We start from the raw sequence: 13,908 nt of genomic DNA, 5'->3' as shown, positions 1-13,908 counted from the left end.
TAATCCCTTCCCCTTAGGACTTTGTAGTATCTGTGAATTCTGAGCCCTGAGCCATTGGCGACAGAGCAACCTGAATTCAGGACCTTTCTGTGCAGTGGACTGACTTTTGGGGAGCCTCTAATTGCCTGTAGCACTCAAGCAAGGACAAGGAAAGAGGATTCTGCAGTGCTTAAGTGGGCATGAGTAGGATTTCTAATCAGCAAGTTTCCATTTTCTTCTGTATTCCAAAGAACTGGCTGGGATCTTAAACCCACTGGGGGTCAAGAAAAGGTTTCTCTGCTCTCTATATGGTATCCGTTTGGGGAGCGTTGCCTTGCATTGTTTTTCTTCTTATTGATGACAAGGGAGTGCTGAATGACTTGACTAATTAATCTTTTTCTCCTTTTGTCTTTTTTTTTCGTATCAGTCACTATGAACAAGACCGTAGTGCCCTTAAAAAAAGGGAATGGGAGCGGAGGAATCAAGAAGTCCAGCAAGAAGACGATCTCTTTTCTTCAGGCTTTGATCTTTTTGGGGAGCCCTACAAGGTAGCTGAATATGTATGTAATTTATCTTTCTGGAAAATGCTTGCTTGTTACATTTTTGAACACACTAATCAACGTTTAATCTATTTTTAAAGCACCCGAATCATTTCCAGGAGAATATATTTCACAAATGAAATATGTACACACACTGTATTGGGAGCAATCGCAGGTTTCTGAGGAAGCCTTCAGAGACAAATTCTGTCTTCTTTGGGGAGTACCGTCAGATTTGAAAGGAACTAGTGAGACTTCCCGTCTCCAAGGAGTTCTCTCCCGCCCAGCACTTCCTACAGCAAGCAGTGCCCCCTTGACGCTTATCCCCACTCTGGCTATCAGCAAGGCAGCCCCTGAAGACTTCATCAGAATGTCAACGGCTATGTCTCTTTCTCCTCCCGGTCAATGCCGTCCATTGCTAGCAAGGCCAGTGCTTTCCTTTTCCATTTTATATTGCTAGCAGCCGTTGAGTGGTTTGAGTGCTCTTTGAAAATCGTTGCTCTAGGAGAAAGGGAAAAGCCAATCGTTTTCTCCGGTGGTTACCAATCCTGGATTAAGAGATCGCCTCAGCCAGAGCGGCTGGTGTAGCTGGCTTGACATTCTGGTGGTATTCTAGCTAGTTTGTAGCTCCAACAACACTCATACTGCTGAACTTTCTATGTGTGGGGTTTGGGGGGAAGAATCTTGTGGAATTGCTGGCAGCTGGTTGGTGTTTATTGCGATTTAGTAGCAGTGTAATTTTCTGTAATGAAACAAAACCGATGTAAGAGTTAAAACAACAATAGAGAAAATTTTTGAGAGTTGTGATTTTCGAAGGGCACCAATTAGAAGACAATGACTTCTGGAAAAGGAAAGGACAGCATAGGCACAAATACCACTTTGGGGTAGAGAGTAAGCTGTTTGGATCGGTGACCAGTGAGACCAGAGTCTTGCTGCCTTGTTTGTGATAAGTAGGCAGCTCTTGACTAAGACTCAGGTGCTTCCAAGTTCGGTGAGTCTGGCCAAGAGAGTTAGGTCACCTAACCTACCGCTTTGCAATCTGTCAATAATAGTATAATCCTTCAAAAAGCGTTTTTCCTATCTCCATTTATTTAATGTATACAGTGCCTTTGAATGCACGTATTTAGGGATATGATCGGTTTAGCGAACACTTATTGAAGGCCCACTACGTGCTAGTCACGTCTTAGACTAAGGTACAAAGAGGAACAAGACCTAGTCCCTGCCCTCAAGGACTTCCTTGCCCAGTGGTAGACATCATCATGGTGAGTGAAGGCGTGACTGCGTGGTAACTGCTACAGAGATGGGCTGGGGAGAGGTTCGTGGAGATTTGTACCTCGTGCCAAGGAGTTTGGACCCAATTCCGCACATGAAGAGAAGTCACTGAGAGCTTTTAAGTAAGGGCACGTCCAGGACAGACAAAGAACTTTAAAGGTGATGTTGGAAGCGTGGAGGGTGGGTTGGAGGTAAGGAAACTAGAGGCAGATAAAGAGGCCCTTGTAGTCAACTAAGGGGAGTTCACGGAAGGCAAGATTTAAGGTAGAGCAAGTGGGGTGAAATGCTGAGACTGGCTGCCTGCGTGGATGTGGGAAGCGTGGGACAGGAATGAATGATGCCCGTATTTTTGACTCGAGAGTATGGCAGTCTCACTAACAGACTGTTGAGGAGGAAACAGGGTTGGTACTTGTGGAGAAAAAACACAATTCTGTTTTGACCATGCCTGTGGGATATGAAGGGAGAGATATCCAGTAGGCATTGGATGGAGGGATCTGGAGCTAATGAGAGTGGTCAAGAGAGAGAGTTTGGTGTTAGCAGGCAGGGGGGTAGAAGCTATCAGATGACTAAGAGGGACAAAGTCAGAATCTTGGGGAATAGCAACATTGAAGCAGTAAGCAAGGTGGCAAAGTAGAAGCCAGGAAAGGAACCTAAAGAAGGAGTGAATGATCACAGAGGTAGGAAGAGAAGGAGAAGAGAATCATTTAATAGAAGTCAAGGGGATACAGGGTTTTATAGAGGAAGGATTTGTTAGTTATCTGTGTCTGAGTGGCCAGGAAAGGTCAGGACTGGAAAGTGGCTGTTGGTTTGGTAGTTAAGGGGGAGGGGGTCAGTGACCTTAGGGAGAGTCGTTTAATTGTTGATGGCGGTGCTCACTGCAGGTAAGCCAAACTGCCTGGGGTTGGGGAGTAAATGGGAGGTGGTAAAAGAAAGAAAGTCAGCGGGTTTTTGTATGGAGGGAGGAAGAAAGGAAGGTAAGTTAGAATGTAAGGGAAGAAATTATATGGAATGCAAGAGGCTTTGTTTTTAATAATGAGAGAAATGTGAACACATTTAGAGATTGATGGGAAGGACCCGATGTCCGTCGAGAGGGAGAGGGTGAAGGTAGTGGAGGAAGAGGTGATGAGTGGGGCAGGCTCCCAGAGGAGATGAGCAAACGCAAAATCAAGCGTGTGTGAAGGGTGACCAGCCATGGTGAGGAAGAGTGGGAAGGAATATTAGGTTGAGAGCAAAGCAGGAGAGTAGAAGAAAGACTGGGGGAAGGGCAAGATGTTGTGGCCTCCATTTTTTCCGGAAAATGGAGGAGAGTCCAAGGATGATAGATGCCTTGTCCCTTCTTAAGAGGAATAACCAGATGAGTTTTATGTCTTATCTTTGGATGAGTTAGAAAAGTCAGCTTTCCTCAAGAGTCATGCTTAGAATTCAAAATCTACTTCATGCCCAACACTATTATGAGGCATGGGACCCTTGGCTCATCCTCCCCCCTTTATAATTTAAGTCATGTTGAATTAATGGTCTTGTATCTTTAAGGTAAATGCCATCTCTTGTTAACAAGGCCTGTGATGCAGATGCATGTTCACTTTTAGATGTAAGCAGTATATTTTTGAGTAGGCAGTTATTAAAAAACCTGTTATCAACATTGTCAGAAGTTTTCGAAAGTCATCTGTCTTGCTATGACAAGGGTATATCAGGTAGGGACACTAGATGGGAACATTAGTCTAGCCCAGAGCCAGGCCGTTGTGTGATTAGTAGCCTATTGCCTTTATGCTTCTTGATCAGGAAGAGCTTTTGTTCTTCTCAAGACTGTATAGGAAAGGAATTAAGGTATTGGTTGATGACCTAGGAATTCTTTCTTCCTCCATTGCTTTGATGATCAGCTGCCATCTTGTGCTGTGTCCATGTTCAGGGTTCCCTGGGAGATCACTGGGGAGTATACCTTTCCTTTCCTCTCATACTATGATACTAGAACTGGTGTGCATCTCCATAAACTCCCCGAGCCTGGACTAGTATGGACACCCTTGGAGTATCTGGACATGCCAGTGGCAATGGGAGTTTTAGAGCTGGCCCACGGTCCACTGGTAGAGACAAGGACATACCATAACCCCTTCCTTAGGGTTGTGGTAGGAATGCTTATCAAATTAAAAATCAGAACTCCTGGTGGTGGATCGGGACTTTCAGGAAACTTCTTGCCATCTTGAAGCCTACAACGCGGCCTGATCAGTTGTCCAATGGTGTTGGTAGTTCATAAAGTAGCCAATGAGTACCGGTCCCTAAGACCCACTGCCCTTTCTTGGCAGTTAGGAGAAATGGTGATCTCTTATCAGCCTGGCTGGTTTCTTTCCGTTCTTTGCTTCACCCGTACCGTTCCCAGAATGGAAAGAATGTTGACCACCCCTAGATTTGGTTGGTGATGGCTGTGTTTTTCGCTTATAACTTTCAAATCTGACTTTGTGCTGTGGTGCTGAGAAGGAGGTCTTCAAAAGCACTTGAAGACTGTGAAGCTCTCTGCCATGTCAGGTTAGTGTGGAAAGACTGGGCGGGACAAGGACCTGGCATGTATCAAGTGCCTACCGAACGCCAGGCACGTGCTAGGGCTTTATACATGTGTGTTTAGTCCTTATGGCAGCTGGAGTCCTCATTTTCCTCATGTTGACCACAAGGAATTTGAGGCTCAGAGAGGCGAGGTGACTTCTCTGCTGCTTCATATTCATGTAAGTGATGAATCTAGACCCAGTTCTGTGTGGTTCAGTATCTGTCACAGGAAGCTGTTTATCCTCCCATAAGAGGTCAGAAGACCTGATAAGCTTACTTCCTGTGTGACTTGGGTGAAGAAACTTCGTTCCTCTGACCTATAGTTTCCTCCTCTGTGAACTGAATAAGAACACCTGATATCAAAGAATCCCTGATAATAATATAATGATGAGAAAGCAACAACAACTAACAATTTCTAGCTCTTTGCAGCTCTGCAAGAATGAGGAAAGCAAGGCACAGAGAGATTAAGTGTCTTACCCAAGGTCATTTGGGTCGGGGAGGTAGAAGGCAGACTGAGATCAGAGCTGCTCTGTTGAGTCATGTGCGTGTTGTAAGGATCAAGTCAAACGAGCTGGGAGACCTTGCTTTGAAATCTGGCAAGTGCTGTACAAGTTCAAGAGACCATTGTTATTATAATTAAAGAAAGAAATAACAACTTACAGCTTAGAGAGATTAACTGTAAAACTATTACAATTAGAGAAAAAGGAATTACTAAATCACACGCATTAGCCACAATGAAATAAAAGGAAAAAATGAGCCCCCAAACTTAAATTATTTTGTGACTTTTATTAAAAAGAAATGCCATGGTACAAATAGCCTCCTAGGACATTAGTCTTGCAATGAACTTCTACTTACTGATTTGTAGATAGCATTAGAAGCAAACTGAGGCAACTTTGCATTTCCTAAAGTAATGAGAGGCAAAAAGCTTAAATGGAGGAGTGCTGTTAGTCATGAGCCACAAACCAGACGTGTAATTTATGCCTGAAAATACTTGGAAAATGCATTTCCTTGATGATGGAGAAATTGTGATTACTTAGAAAGTAATAGCTGCAGAGGTTACCTTTAAGAATCAACCAATTATCTAGCACGGGAAGGAAAGAATCGGCCTATTGAAAGAAGGCTGTAATTGATTGAAATGGCTAAATTTCATTTTTGCCATGTTTATAATGTCCAATCAAGACTGCCAAGGATACCTTGCTCCTTAATAGGATTACTAAGACTCCGGAGGGTGAAACAGAACATGTGGAGTGTGAATCACAAGTTGCTGTGGTGTATAATGAGAGTGCATCGTGCGGGTGTGCATAAATGTATTTCAGGCCCCATTGGGTTTTCTGTCTGGTAGCTCTCATAGCTACATCTTGAGAAATTTAAAAACTGGTTGACAGTCACCCAGCTCTGGTGGTGGAGAGGCAGAGAGGCGACTCAGGCGACCTGGACTGTACTGGTAATTATTCGGAGATTGTTCAGTGGTGGACTTTTTGAGGCTATGTGTCTGTGTGTCCTCTGTCCTAACCCTGCCTCGTGACTGTGTTGAATTTGCCAGTATGTGTCTTAAGCATGACCGTGGCAATTCCTACCTGTAGCCGCAGCACGTCTGTTATGCAAAGCATGTGGATCTTCTTCCTTCGATCAGCAACTCAGAAAGTGTCGCCAGTGAACTCAACCTCCAACTGTCTGCTGTGCAGTTCCGCTCACGAGTCTCTCTGAGACCATTGCTCTGTGAGAAAGCTAGTCTAAGGGAGTGGACATCCCTTCGTTCCTCCAAGTTGTCTCAGCTCCGCCCCTAGGTCATTTGTGCACAGGAAATCCCCATACCTGGAGCCATTAGCCTAGCCCCCTAACTCCACATAGAGATATGCCTTCACCGAGTTAGACTTTAATGCAACACACTCGTTTTTTGTCATTGTAAGAAAAAGCCACATAAAGATCATCTTTGCATCTTCTGTGAAATTGGGGCTGAAAAAAATGGTTTTATTGTACAGAGGTTCTTGTAACTGAACCAATGAGAAGAATTCCTATTACGTTTTAGTAGCTGAAAGCCATTTGTCTTATTTAATAAATTAGGATATGTCTGCTTCCTTCCATCTGACGAAGAGAATTCTATAAGCTGGGAGCTTTTCCTTTTTGCCTTAGCTACCAGGAAACTCAAAGTTCAATTGAATGTTCAATCACGGTAACCAAGGTAGCCTGGCTTTTGCTTTTCTGTTGATGTACCTTTTACTCCAAGCTGTTGCAAATCCTTTATTTTGATATAGGTAGGGTATGAATTATAATTTGATTCTGTTCGTGTTAGCAACGAGTTTTTGAGTACCTGATGTGCATCTGACATGGTGCTAAGCCTTGAGGATATAAAGGCGAACAAAAGGCGGTCTTTGACTTTTAAGAGCTCGTAGTTTTATGCAGGAAAAGAAATCATTACTGTAGCATACCCTGTATGGTAGGAGGTTGACCTTCTGGACGAATTGAGAGAACTTTTAATTTTCCTCTGATTTTATTTACGTAGATACAGTTTTAGACATTGGCCAGGTTAGAAGGTCTCCTAATTTCAAAACCTAGAGATGGGAAAAAAAATCTTAGCATGCATTGGAAGCCCAGATCATTATAACAGTCGAAGTTAATAAAGAGACATTAAAACCTAACCAAGGTTCTCCCCATTGAAGAAAAGATGAGTGTGGGTGGCCCCTTTTTTTGCTGCTAAACTAGCTTGCTTGCAAGCAGATGAGTCTCAAGTTTCTTGAGACTTGATTGTGTTGGCCCGGAGAGAGTGAATTACTTCTCAGGGGCTTTGAGGTATTGTGGTGGTCTTTTTGGTATCACGGGCCAAGGTTCTGATTCTGTAGAACTCAGTTTCAGTGGAAATTCAATGAACTTTCAATGAAAGTCCAGTAACCTTTCAGTGAAAGTTGGGTAAGTTGAGCTTTGAGCTTCCTGGTAGCTAAGGCAAAAAGGAAAAGCACTCAGCTTATAGAATTCTCTTTGTCTAAGGGAAGGAAGCATATCCAAATTCATTAAAATGAGACAATGTAAACTAAAGGTGTTTGAAATGGGAAATAAACAGTTCAGACATTTGGAGACAGCCAGGTATTAGTGTTCGTTAAGCAATAATCTGACCCAAGAGGTAAACTGTTTGAGGGACCAGAACAACTTCGCAGGTATTTAAAGTTTGCATCAAATTTGTACTGGGCTTTCAGCATGATGAGATCTCCTTGTTTTGAATTGAGGGTCTGAATAGGAGGGAGACTGGTTTTGGCTGCTGCCCAAATGGTTCGTTTGTACAACGTCATCAAAGGAGACCCCACTGTATATACAAAGTTTATTCTGGCCTTAGCTGAAGACTAATTTATCCCATTAAAATGGACAAACGTAGGGATTTTTCAGGGAATAAAAATGAGTTCTGCTCATATCTATCTATTAAATATGCCTTTCAAATGTACTTCTGAAAACGGAGCGATTATTCGGCTGAGGATTATATGGAATGTTAATTGTTTCATCACTGCTTTAGCACCAGTGTTGCATGTGAGGCAATATCAGATGTTCTTGTGGATAGGAAAACTAAAATGGACATCTATTGGATCTCTAAAATTCCCCCTCCCCAACAGAACCCTTTTAACATATATTTAACATACTTTTCCTTAATCTCTGGAATCGTATTTCCCTAATTGCCCTCATTTCTTTGGAAATGTCTTCCATGATTTCACACATGCTGTGAGTTGGATACTGTATACACTCTATGGAGACCATGTTAACAACGGGGCCAAGGTCACCGGTTTGATTCCCTCTCTGGTCGCTCCTTCTTGGTATCCTTTGCCGGTTCCTCTTCTTTTCTCAGTCGCTTAAAGGTTGATGTTCCCCAGGGTTGCCTCCCGAGCCTGATCTTCTCGTTCTGTATTTTCTTTCTCTGGGTGATTTCATCCATTTCCTGCACTTCACCCTCCATTCATCTGCACCCTCTTCCATCCTCACATACAGAGAACAGCACACGGCCATACAGCCTAGGTTTAGTCTGAAATCCCAGGCTTGGATAGGCACACCCCCGTGTATGCCAGGAGATGGGGCTGTGTTAAGGGCAAATGAGAAACCTGAGATGTTAAACCTCTATCTGCAGTGGAGGCGGTATCCATGGGGAAGTTGTCACTGCCTCCCATGCACGGAGGGCACGCCTATGGCTCCTGGGAGCCAGAGGTGACGTAGGGTGGCTGTCTTCCCCATCCAGTGGTCCTGCTGCCACATGGCCCCACGGATGCCAGTCGCCGTGTTTCATTGCAATATCTTGGGCCAGGATAGTGCAGCCTAAGCACAAAGAAGTCCTTTGCCCTTCTGAATTCAACCGCTTGTTTTGAGAACACCTTTGGGCAGGTAAAGGGAATTATAAAAAGGCGCTCTCGGAGATGAACAGCTGAGCTTTTGTCAAAGTCATTTCCAAGTATGTAGCTAGCCACCGTTTTCTAGTTCTGATAGCTGTGCTTTCTGTATTACAGAAACCCATGCAGGAACTTAATTGTTTTAAGAACAACCACAGCCATTTTAACAAGATTAGTATTTCCTGCAGGGGAAGATAGAGCCGGTATGTTGATTGCCCACAGAATGATTTAGTGGCCAACATCACTTTGGAAATCTGACTTTGTTTTGATTTACGTAAGCAGCGGTTTAAGTCCTTGAATAAATTTTTTTCTGAATCATTGAAAAGACACAGGAGAGCTTGAGTCAGTGTTGATGAACAATTGCACCATTTCAAAGCAAACAAGTATGAATCATCAATACGTAAACACAGTTGCCCCCAGAATGTGTAGGCAGACACTAGTAATTTATACAGTCCTTTCATTAAAAGGAATTAGATTCGCTTTAGTCATGTCAGCTCAATTAGATGTTGAGCTTTTCTGAACCAATATATTCACGACCGCACGATTTCACCGACTTCCTTATCCAATGGGCTAAGCCTTTTTCATGGTATAATGTGGCGCAAAGGGCTGACGTGTCAAGAACAAACATAAGTCGAATGTTCCATTACAATTCCCGGGCTCACCAGGCTGAAGTTGTCCCTCACAACGTGGAATGTAACGGTTCAGCTCCTCTGACCTAAAAGAAGTTATTTTGCTAATAAAATTCTTCAGCGACGTCATTTAAAACTTTCTCCCAATGAGCACGTTTAAGGATAGGCCAGGGAGTATACAAACGTTAATCACACAGCTCATTCCAAGAGGCTCTTTCCATAGTGTTACTGGTTTTTTTTTTTTTTTTCTTACATAGCACATGAAAAGTATGAAATTATACGGCAGCATGAGAATTTTAAAGAACCCTATATGCTAGTCTGCTTAGGACATCTGTTTGAAACATTAACATTAGGAAACACAAACCTATTCATTCTCTCTCCTCCCACCCCCATCTTTTTGTTATTTTAGACAAACAAAGGTGATGCACTTGCCAACCGAGTCCAGAACACGCTGGGAAACTATGATGAGATGAAGGATTTGCTAACTAACCATTCTAATCAGAATCATCTAGTGGGAATCCCAAAGAATTCTGTGCCCCAGCCTCCCATCAACAAAAACGAGCCAAGCTTTCTCCCCGAGCAAAAGAACCGAATGCTCCCACCTCACCAGGATAACACTCACCCCTCGGCCCCAATGCCTCCGCCTTCTGTCGTGATACTGAATTCCACTCTAATACACGGCAACAGGAAATCAAAAGCTGACTGGCCACGGGATGGTCATAACGCTAGCCTTGTACCAGCCAGCCAGGCCAGTAGCCAGCCAAACAAGATGCAGCTGCCTGCGCAAGACCAGCCCCAAGCCCGACTGGAAGACTTCTTCGTCTACCCGGCTGAACAGCCTCAGGTCGGGGCCGCTGAAGAGTCCAACCCATCTGCGAAGGAAGACAATAGCCTCAAGTCCAGTGGAGGGGATGCTTTCAAAGAAATCTTTCAGTCCGTCTCGCCAGAAGAATCTGAATTTACAGTGCACGCTCCTGGGTCTCCCCTAGTTGCCTCCTCTTTGTTAGCTCCCAGCAGTGGCCTTTCGGTTCAGAACTTTCCACCAGGGCTTTACTGCAAAACAAACATGGGGCAGCAAAAACCGACCGCGTATGTCAGACCCATGGATGGCCAGGACCAGGCACCGGACATCCCTCCGACACTGAAACCTTCCATTGAATTCGAGAACAGCTTTGGGAATCTGTCATTCGGATCACTGTTGGATGGAAAACCCAGTGCGGCCAGTTCAAAGCCCAAACTGCCCAAGTTCACGATTCTCCAAACAAGTGAAGTAAGTAATTTTTCAAGTTTTGTTTGTTTCTTTCTTTTTTTTTCTTTTTAGTTCACTTCTCTCACCGCTATAATCAAGTATTCACAAGCACCTCTTATTTACCTTCTTGAGCCGTAGATGAGACTCTTCAAGGTCAGAGTCTGAGTCTTGATCTTCTGTGGCTTGTGACTTGACTGATTAACATTCTGCAAATACAGTTAAATCTCCGTAATGTGGAATGGCAGCAGACAAGGTCAGTCTGAGTGAATGAAAATTTGGACTTCTAAAATAGTTTCAGAGAGTGCACCTGTAGCAATATGTACAGATTAGTAACACTGGAGATTGTAATTGGTCGTAAGCAGTATGAGGTCCCTGAAAAGATTGTGAGCCACCGTAGGCCTTCACTAGCAAGTAGCAGGTCATAAGCATAAAACACAGAAGTTCCTTAAGGTACAAGACTGTACAAGTGTGATTTGCTGGCATCGGAAGTGGAAGGCATTCCTTAAGAATCTTAGTTTCTTGAGTGCTTGTGGGGGCTATTCCTTGGCAAGATCCTAACGTTATCCTCTGTATCCCTCAGTCCTCCCTTCTGCACCACCTTCCTCTGCAGGTACCTACATAGCCCTCTTACACTACCTTGACCCCTTCTGTCAAAGCCAAGGGCATATGCTCAACCACAGTGCCGCTGGGTTTAGAATGACTAACTGTCCTACCCATCTCAGGAGTCATTGCCTTATGAAAGAGAAGTCGGAGGGACCAAAGCCTCTCCCAAAGGAATGGATCGCTAATGATTGGATCCCAGGCCTTGTGGTCCCTGGGTGGGGGACATATATTGGGTGCCCCTCAGACACCACCATGTAAGCGGCTGCCTACTGCTCCTCAAGTCTTGATTGGAAGAAGCCACTGCTTTTAGATTGGATTCCTGTTACTGGTGCCTAAAGGCTTGAAAAGACACAGAGGAAGAAAGTAGGTTGAAATTCTTACTCAATAGGAGTCACAGACAGTCTGTGTGAATTGTTGCAGATTCTGAGGTAGTGGTGTCTCAATTACAGAAGTCTGACCATGTGCACCTCTGGCCCTTCCGCCGTTATCCGTACTCAGCAGATGTGGGGATGTCAGAGGATGATGGGAACACAAAAGAAGGGGAGGAGTGGGGCTGAGGGTTGTATTTTCCGAATGCGTGTTTTTAATACTGTTTCATTTCTGAGGCGGTTTCGCTTCTCATCATTCATCAAGTCTTGTCAAGCTTCCCCCTGAGCATCTCCCCAGCCTGTCACCTCTTCACCCTCACCGCCTTTCGGAGCGCCCGTGGGCACCCACAGACAGCCCCTCCTATCTGCTCTCCCTCCCTCTGGTGTCACCTCTTTTCCAAACCATCCTCCATTCGGGCTGACCCAGTGGGCTGACGTAGCCACGTCACCCCTGCTTTGCATTCTTCAGTGCCTTCTCATCGCTCCCCGGACAAGGTCCAAATCTCTTAGTCCCGCGTACAAAGCTCTTCCCGCCGATTCCATGCTTCTCCTCTGACTTCACGTTTCACCGTCTCTTCGTGCACAGATGAAATCCCAGCCACATGGAGCTGCCTGTGGCTCCCCATCATGTCACGCGTTGTCACGCTTCCTTGCTTTCGTGCCTGCTGTTCTCTCGGCCTAGAGCATCTGTCCCCACCCTCCCTTGTCTTCCGGTGAAGTCCTGTTCCTCCTTCAGGTCTACCCGATTGTTCCTTTCTCTGTGAAAGCTTCCCTAATTCCAGCAGGCTTACTACAGACTGCTCCCTCTGGAGTCCTCTAGCGCCTTACGTACCCCTTGACTGGCACTTACTTCGTGTATCATAGCTACCCGTTGATGTGTCTGTGTCCTCTATTAGACTGTGAGCTCCTTGAGAGCAAGGAACGTCCCATTCTTCTCTGTATCCCGAGCGCCTAGCAAATGCCTGGTACGTGGTAGCGACTTAATAAGTGTTTGCTGAGTGAATGAATTTGAAAATGGGTTACCTGAGTACATTTTCGAAGCCACGATGTGAAGCAACTCACACGGAAAAGGTAAACGGTTGCTAGAAAATCCATCGTTCGTTGTATCTCTTTAATTGGACTCTGATCGCCCGTGTCTCGTTCTGCTCTGCTCCTGCACAGTCATTGGGAAGTCCTAATCCTAATTTCCACTGGATGACTTCACACAGGATTGTAATACTTAACATCCACAAGGAAACGTGCATTGAGAGACGAGTATAATGAGAGGCTGGGATATTGTTCTTGTCCCTTCTCTTGCCCCGGTACCTGGTGGTGTTCCCTCCTCCCACGGCAGCGCCATCACTCAGGACTGGTCTGGGAGTTGTACTGGCCCATCAAGGGGTCTGTCAGCCTATGTCCATACCTCATTAGCGGAGTGACAAGTCACAGACCCAGTGAGATTCACTCTGTTGTAATCCCCTCTCTTCTACATTCACGACATGGCTGACCCAGATTCAGAAACGACTTCATGCTTTTGCTCAGCACTCTGGCGCACCAATGAGAGGTACATTTCCAAAGAGAGTCTGAGCTATCTTCACTCCGGAGACGATGATCCAAGGAGCAGCCTGTGTGCACGCAGCCTTTGGTGACAGTACAAATAGACTTTGGTAGAGCCTTGTATGAAAAATGGGTCAGGTGCAATAGAGTCACGGTAAGAGATCAGTGAAGAGAGTACTTATTTTAAAATATTGGTCTCAAGAAAGGATTTGAAAGAGGGGTAGACACAAGCTTAGGGCCCTCAAGTCAGGAGAACATCCTGGCTTCAAAGGCAATATGAAAAGCAAGGGTAGGAGGAAAGGAAACCGGAGATTGACAGCCTGACAGGGAGCTTAGAAGGGTGTAGATTAAAACATAGGCATAAATATAGACGGGGTGGAGCATTATGGAGCTTTGCACCTAATGGAATTTATGTGGCTAAAACTCTGACCAAGGCTGGAAATTCACCCTATTAAATCTTGATGCACTTTTCAAAAGCACTTAGCATTAGAATTCAGCCCCGGTCCCTGGCGCCGAGAGGTCCAGGCGTTGGGTTCTGGGTCCCCAGTCAAAGTAGCCATCGTTGATGAGTGGCAGCATTCCTTGGAGTTATTACTTAAAAGGGCTTGTCCAGAGAGCAGTCACAAAGAGGGTCTCTTTGTGTATTCCCATCTCTGTCCCTGGTTCTAGTGAGAGGAGGTCGACCCGTGTGTTAGTGAAGTGCATTTGGGAGCAGTGGGGGGCTGAATGCCCAGGAAACAGACCGCGTTCTAAGATACACAAATAAGCAGATACTAATATATTTGTGAGTTGGGAGACACAAACTATTATTGAAATGACACGAGCACGTGCCTATGCCCTTGT

The 13,908-nt window shown here is 44.9% G+C and overlaps 1 protein-coding gene across 1 annotated transcript in view; it reads left to right on the top strand.

The window, feature by feature from the left end:
* The first annotated feature begins 443 nt into the window (after positions 1–443).
* The window catches only part of AFF2 (ALF transcription elongation factor 2), a 306,688-nt gene continuing 293,223 nt past the window's right edge, over positions 444–13,908 (top strand). Inside the window, exons 1-2 of the mRNA XM_047098309.1 lie at positions 444–527; positions 9,719–10,579. Of these exons, the coding sequence (XP_046954265.1) occupies positions 9,779–10,579 (801 nt within the window). The 5' untranslated portion in view covers positions 444–527; positions 9,719–9,778. The remainder of the gene's footprint in view (positions 528–9,718; positions 10,580–13,908) is intronic.

Source organism: Lynx rufus, unplaced genomic scaffold (genome assembly GCF_022079265.1).
Source record: "Lynx rufus isolate CCGP_SWC_20201006 ecotype Redwood Valley unplaced genomic scaffold, mLynRuf1.p SCAF_46, whole genome shotgun sequence".
NCBI lineage: Eukaryota > Metazoa > Chordata > Mammalia > Carnivora > Felidae > Lynx > Lynx rufus.
The sequence above is the reverse complement of the archived record's forward strand: the minus strand, read 5'-3'. Positions and strand labels throughout refer to the sequence as shown.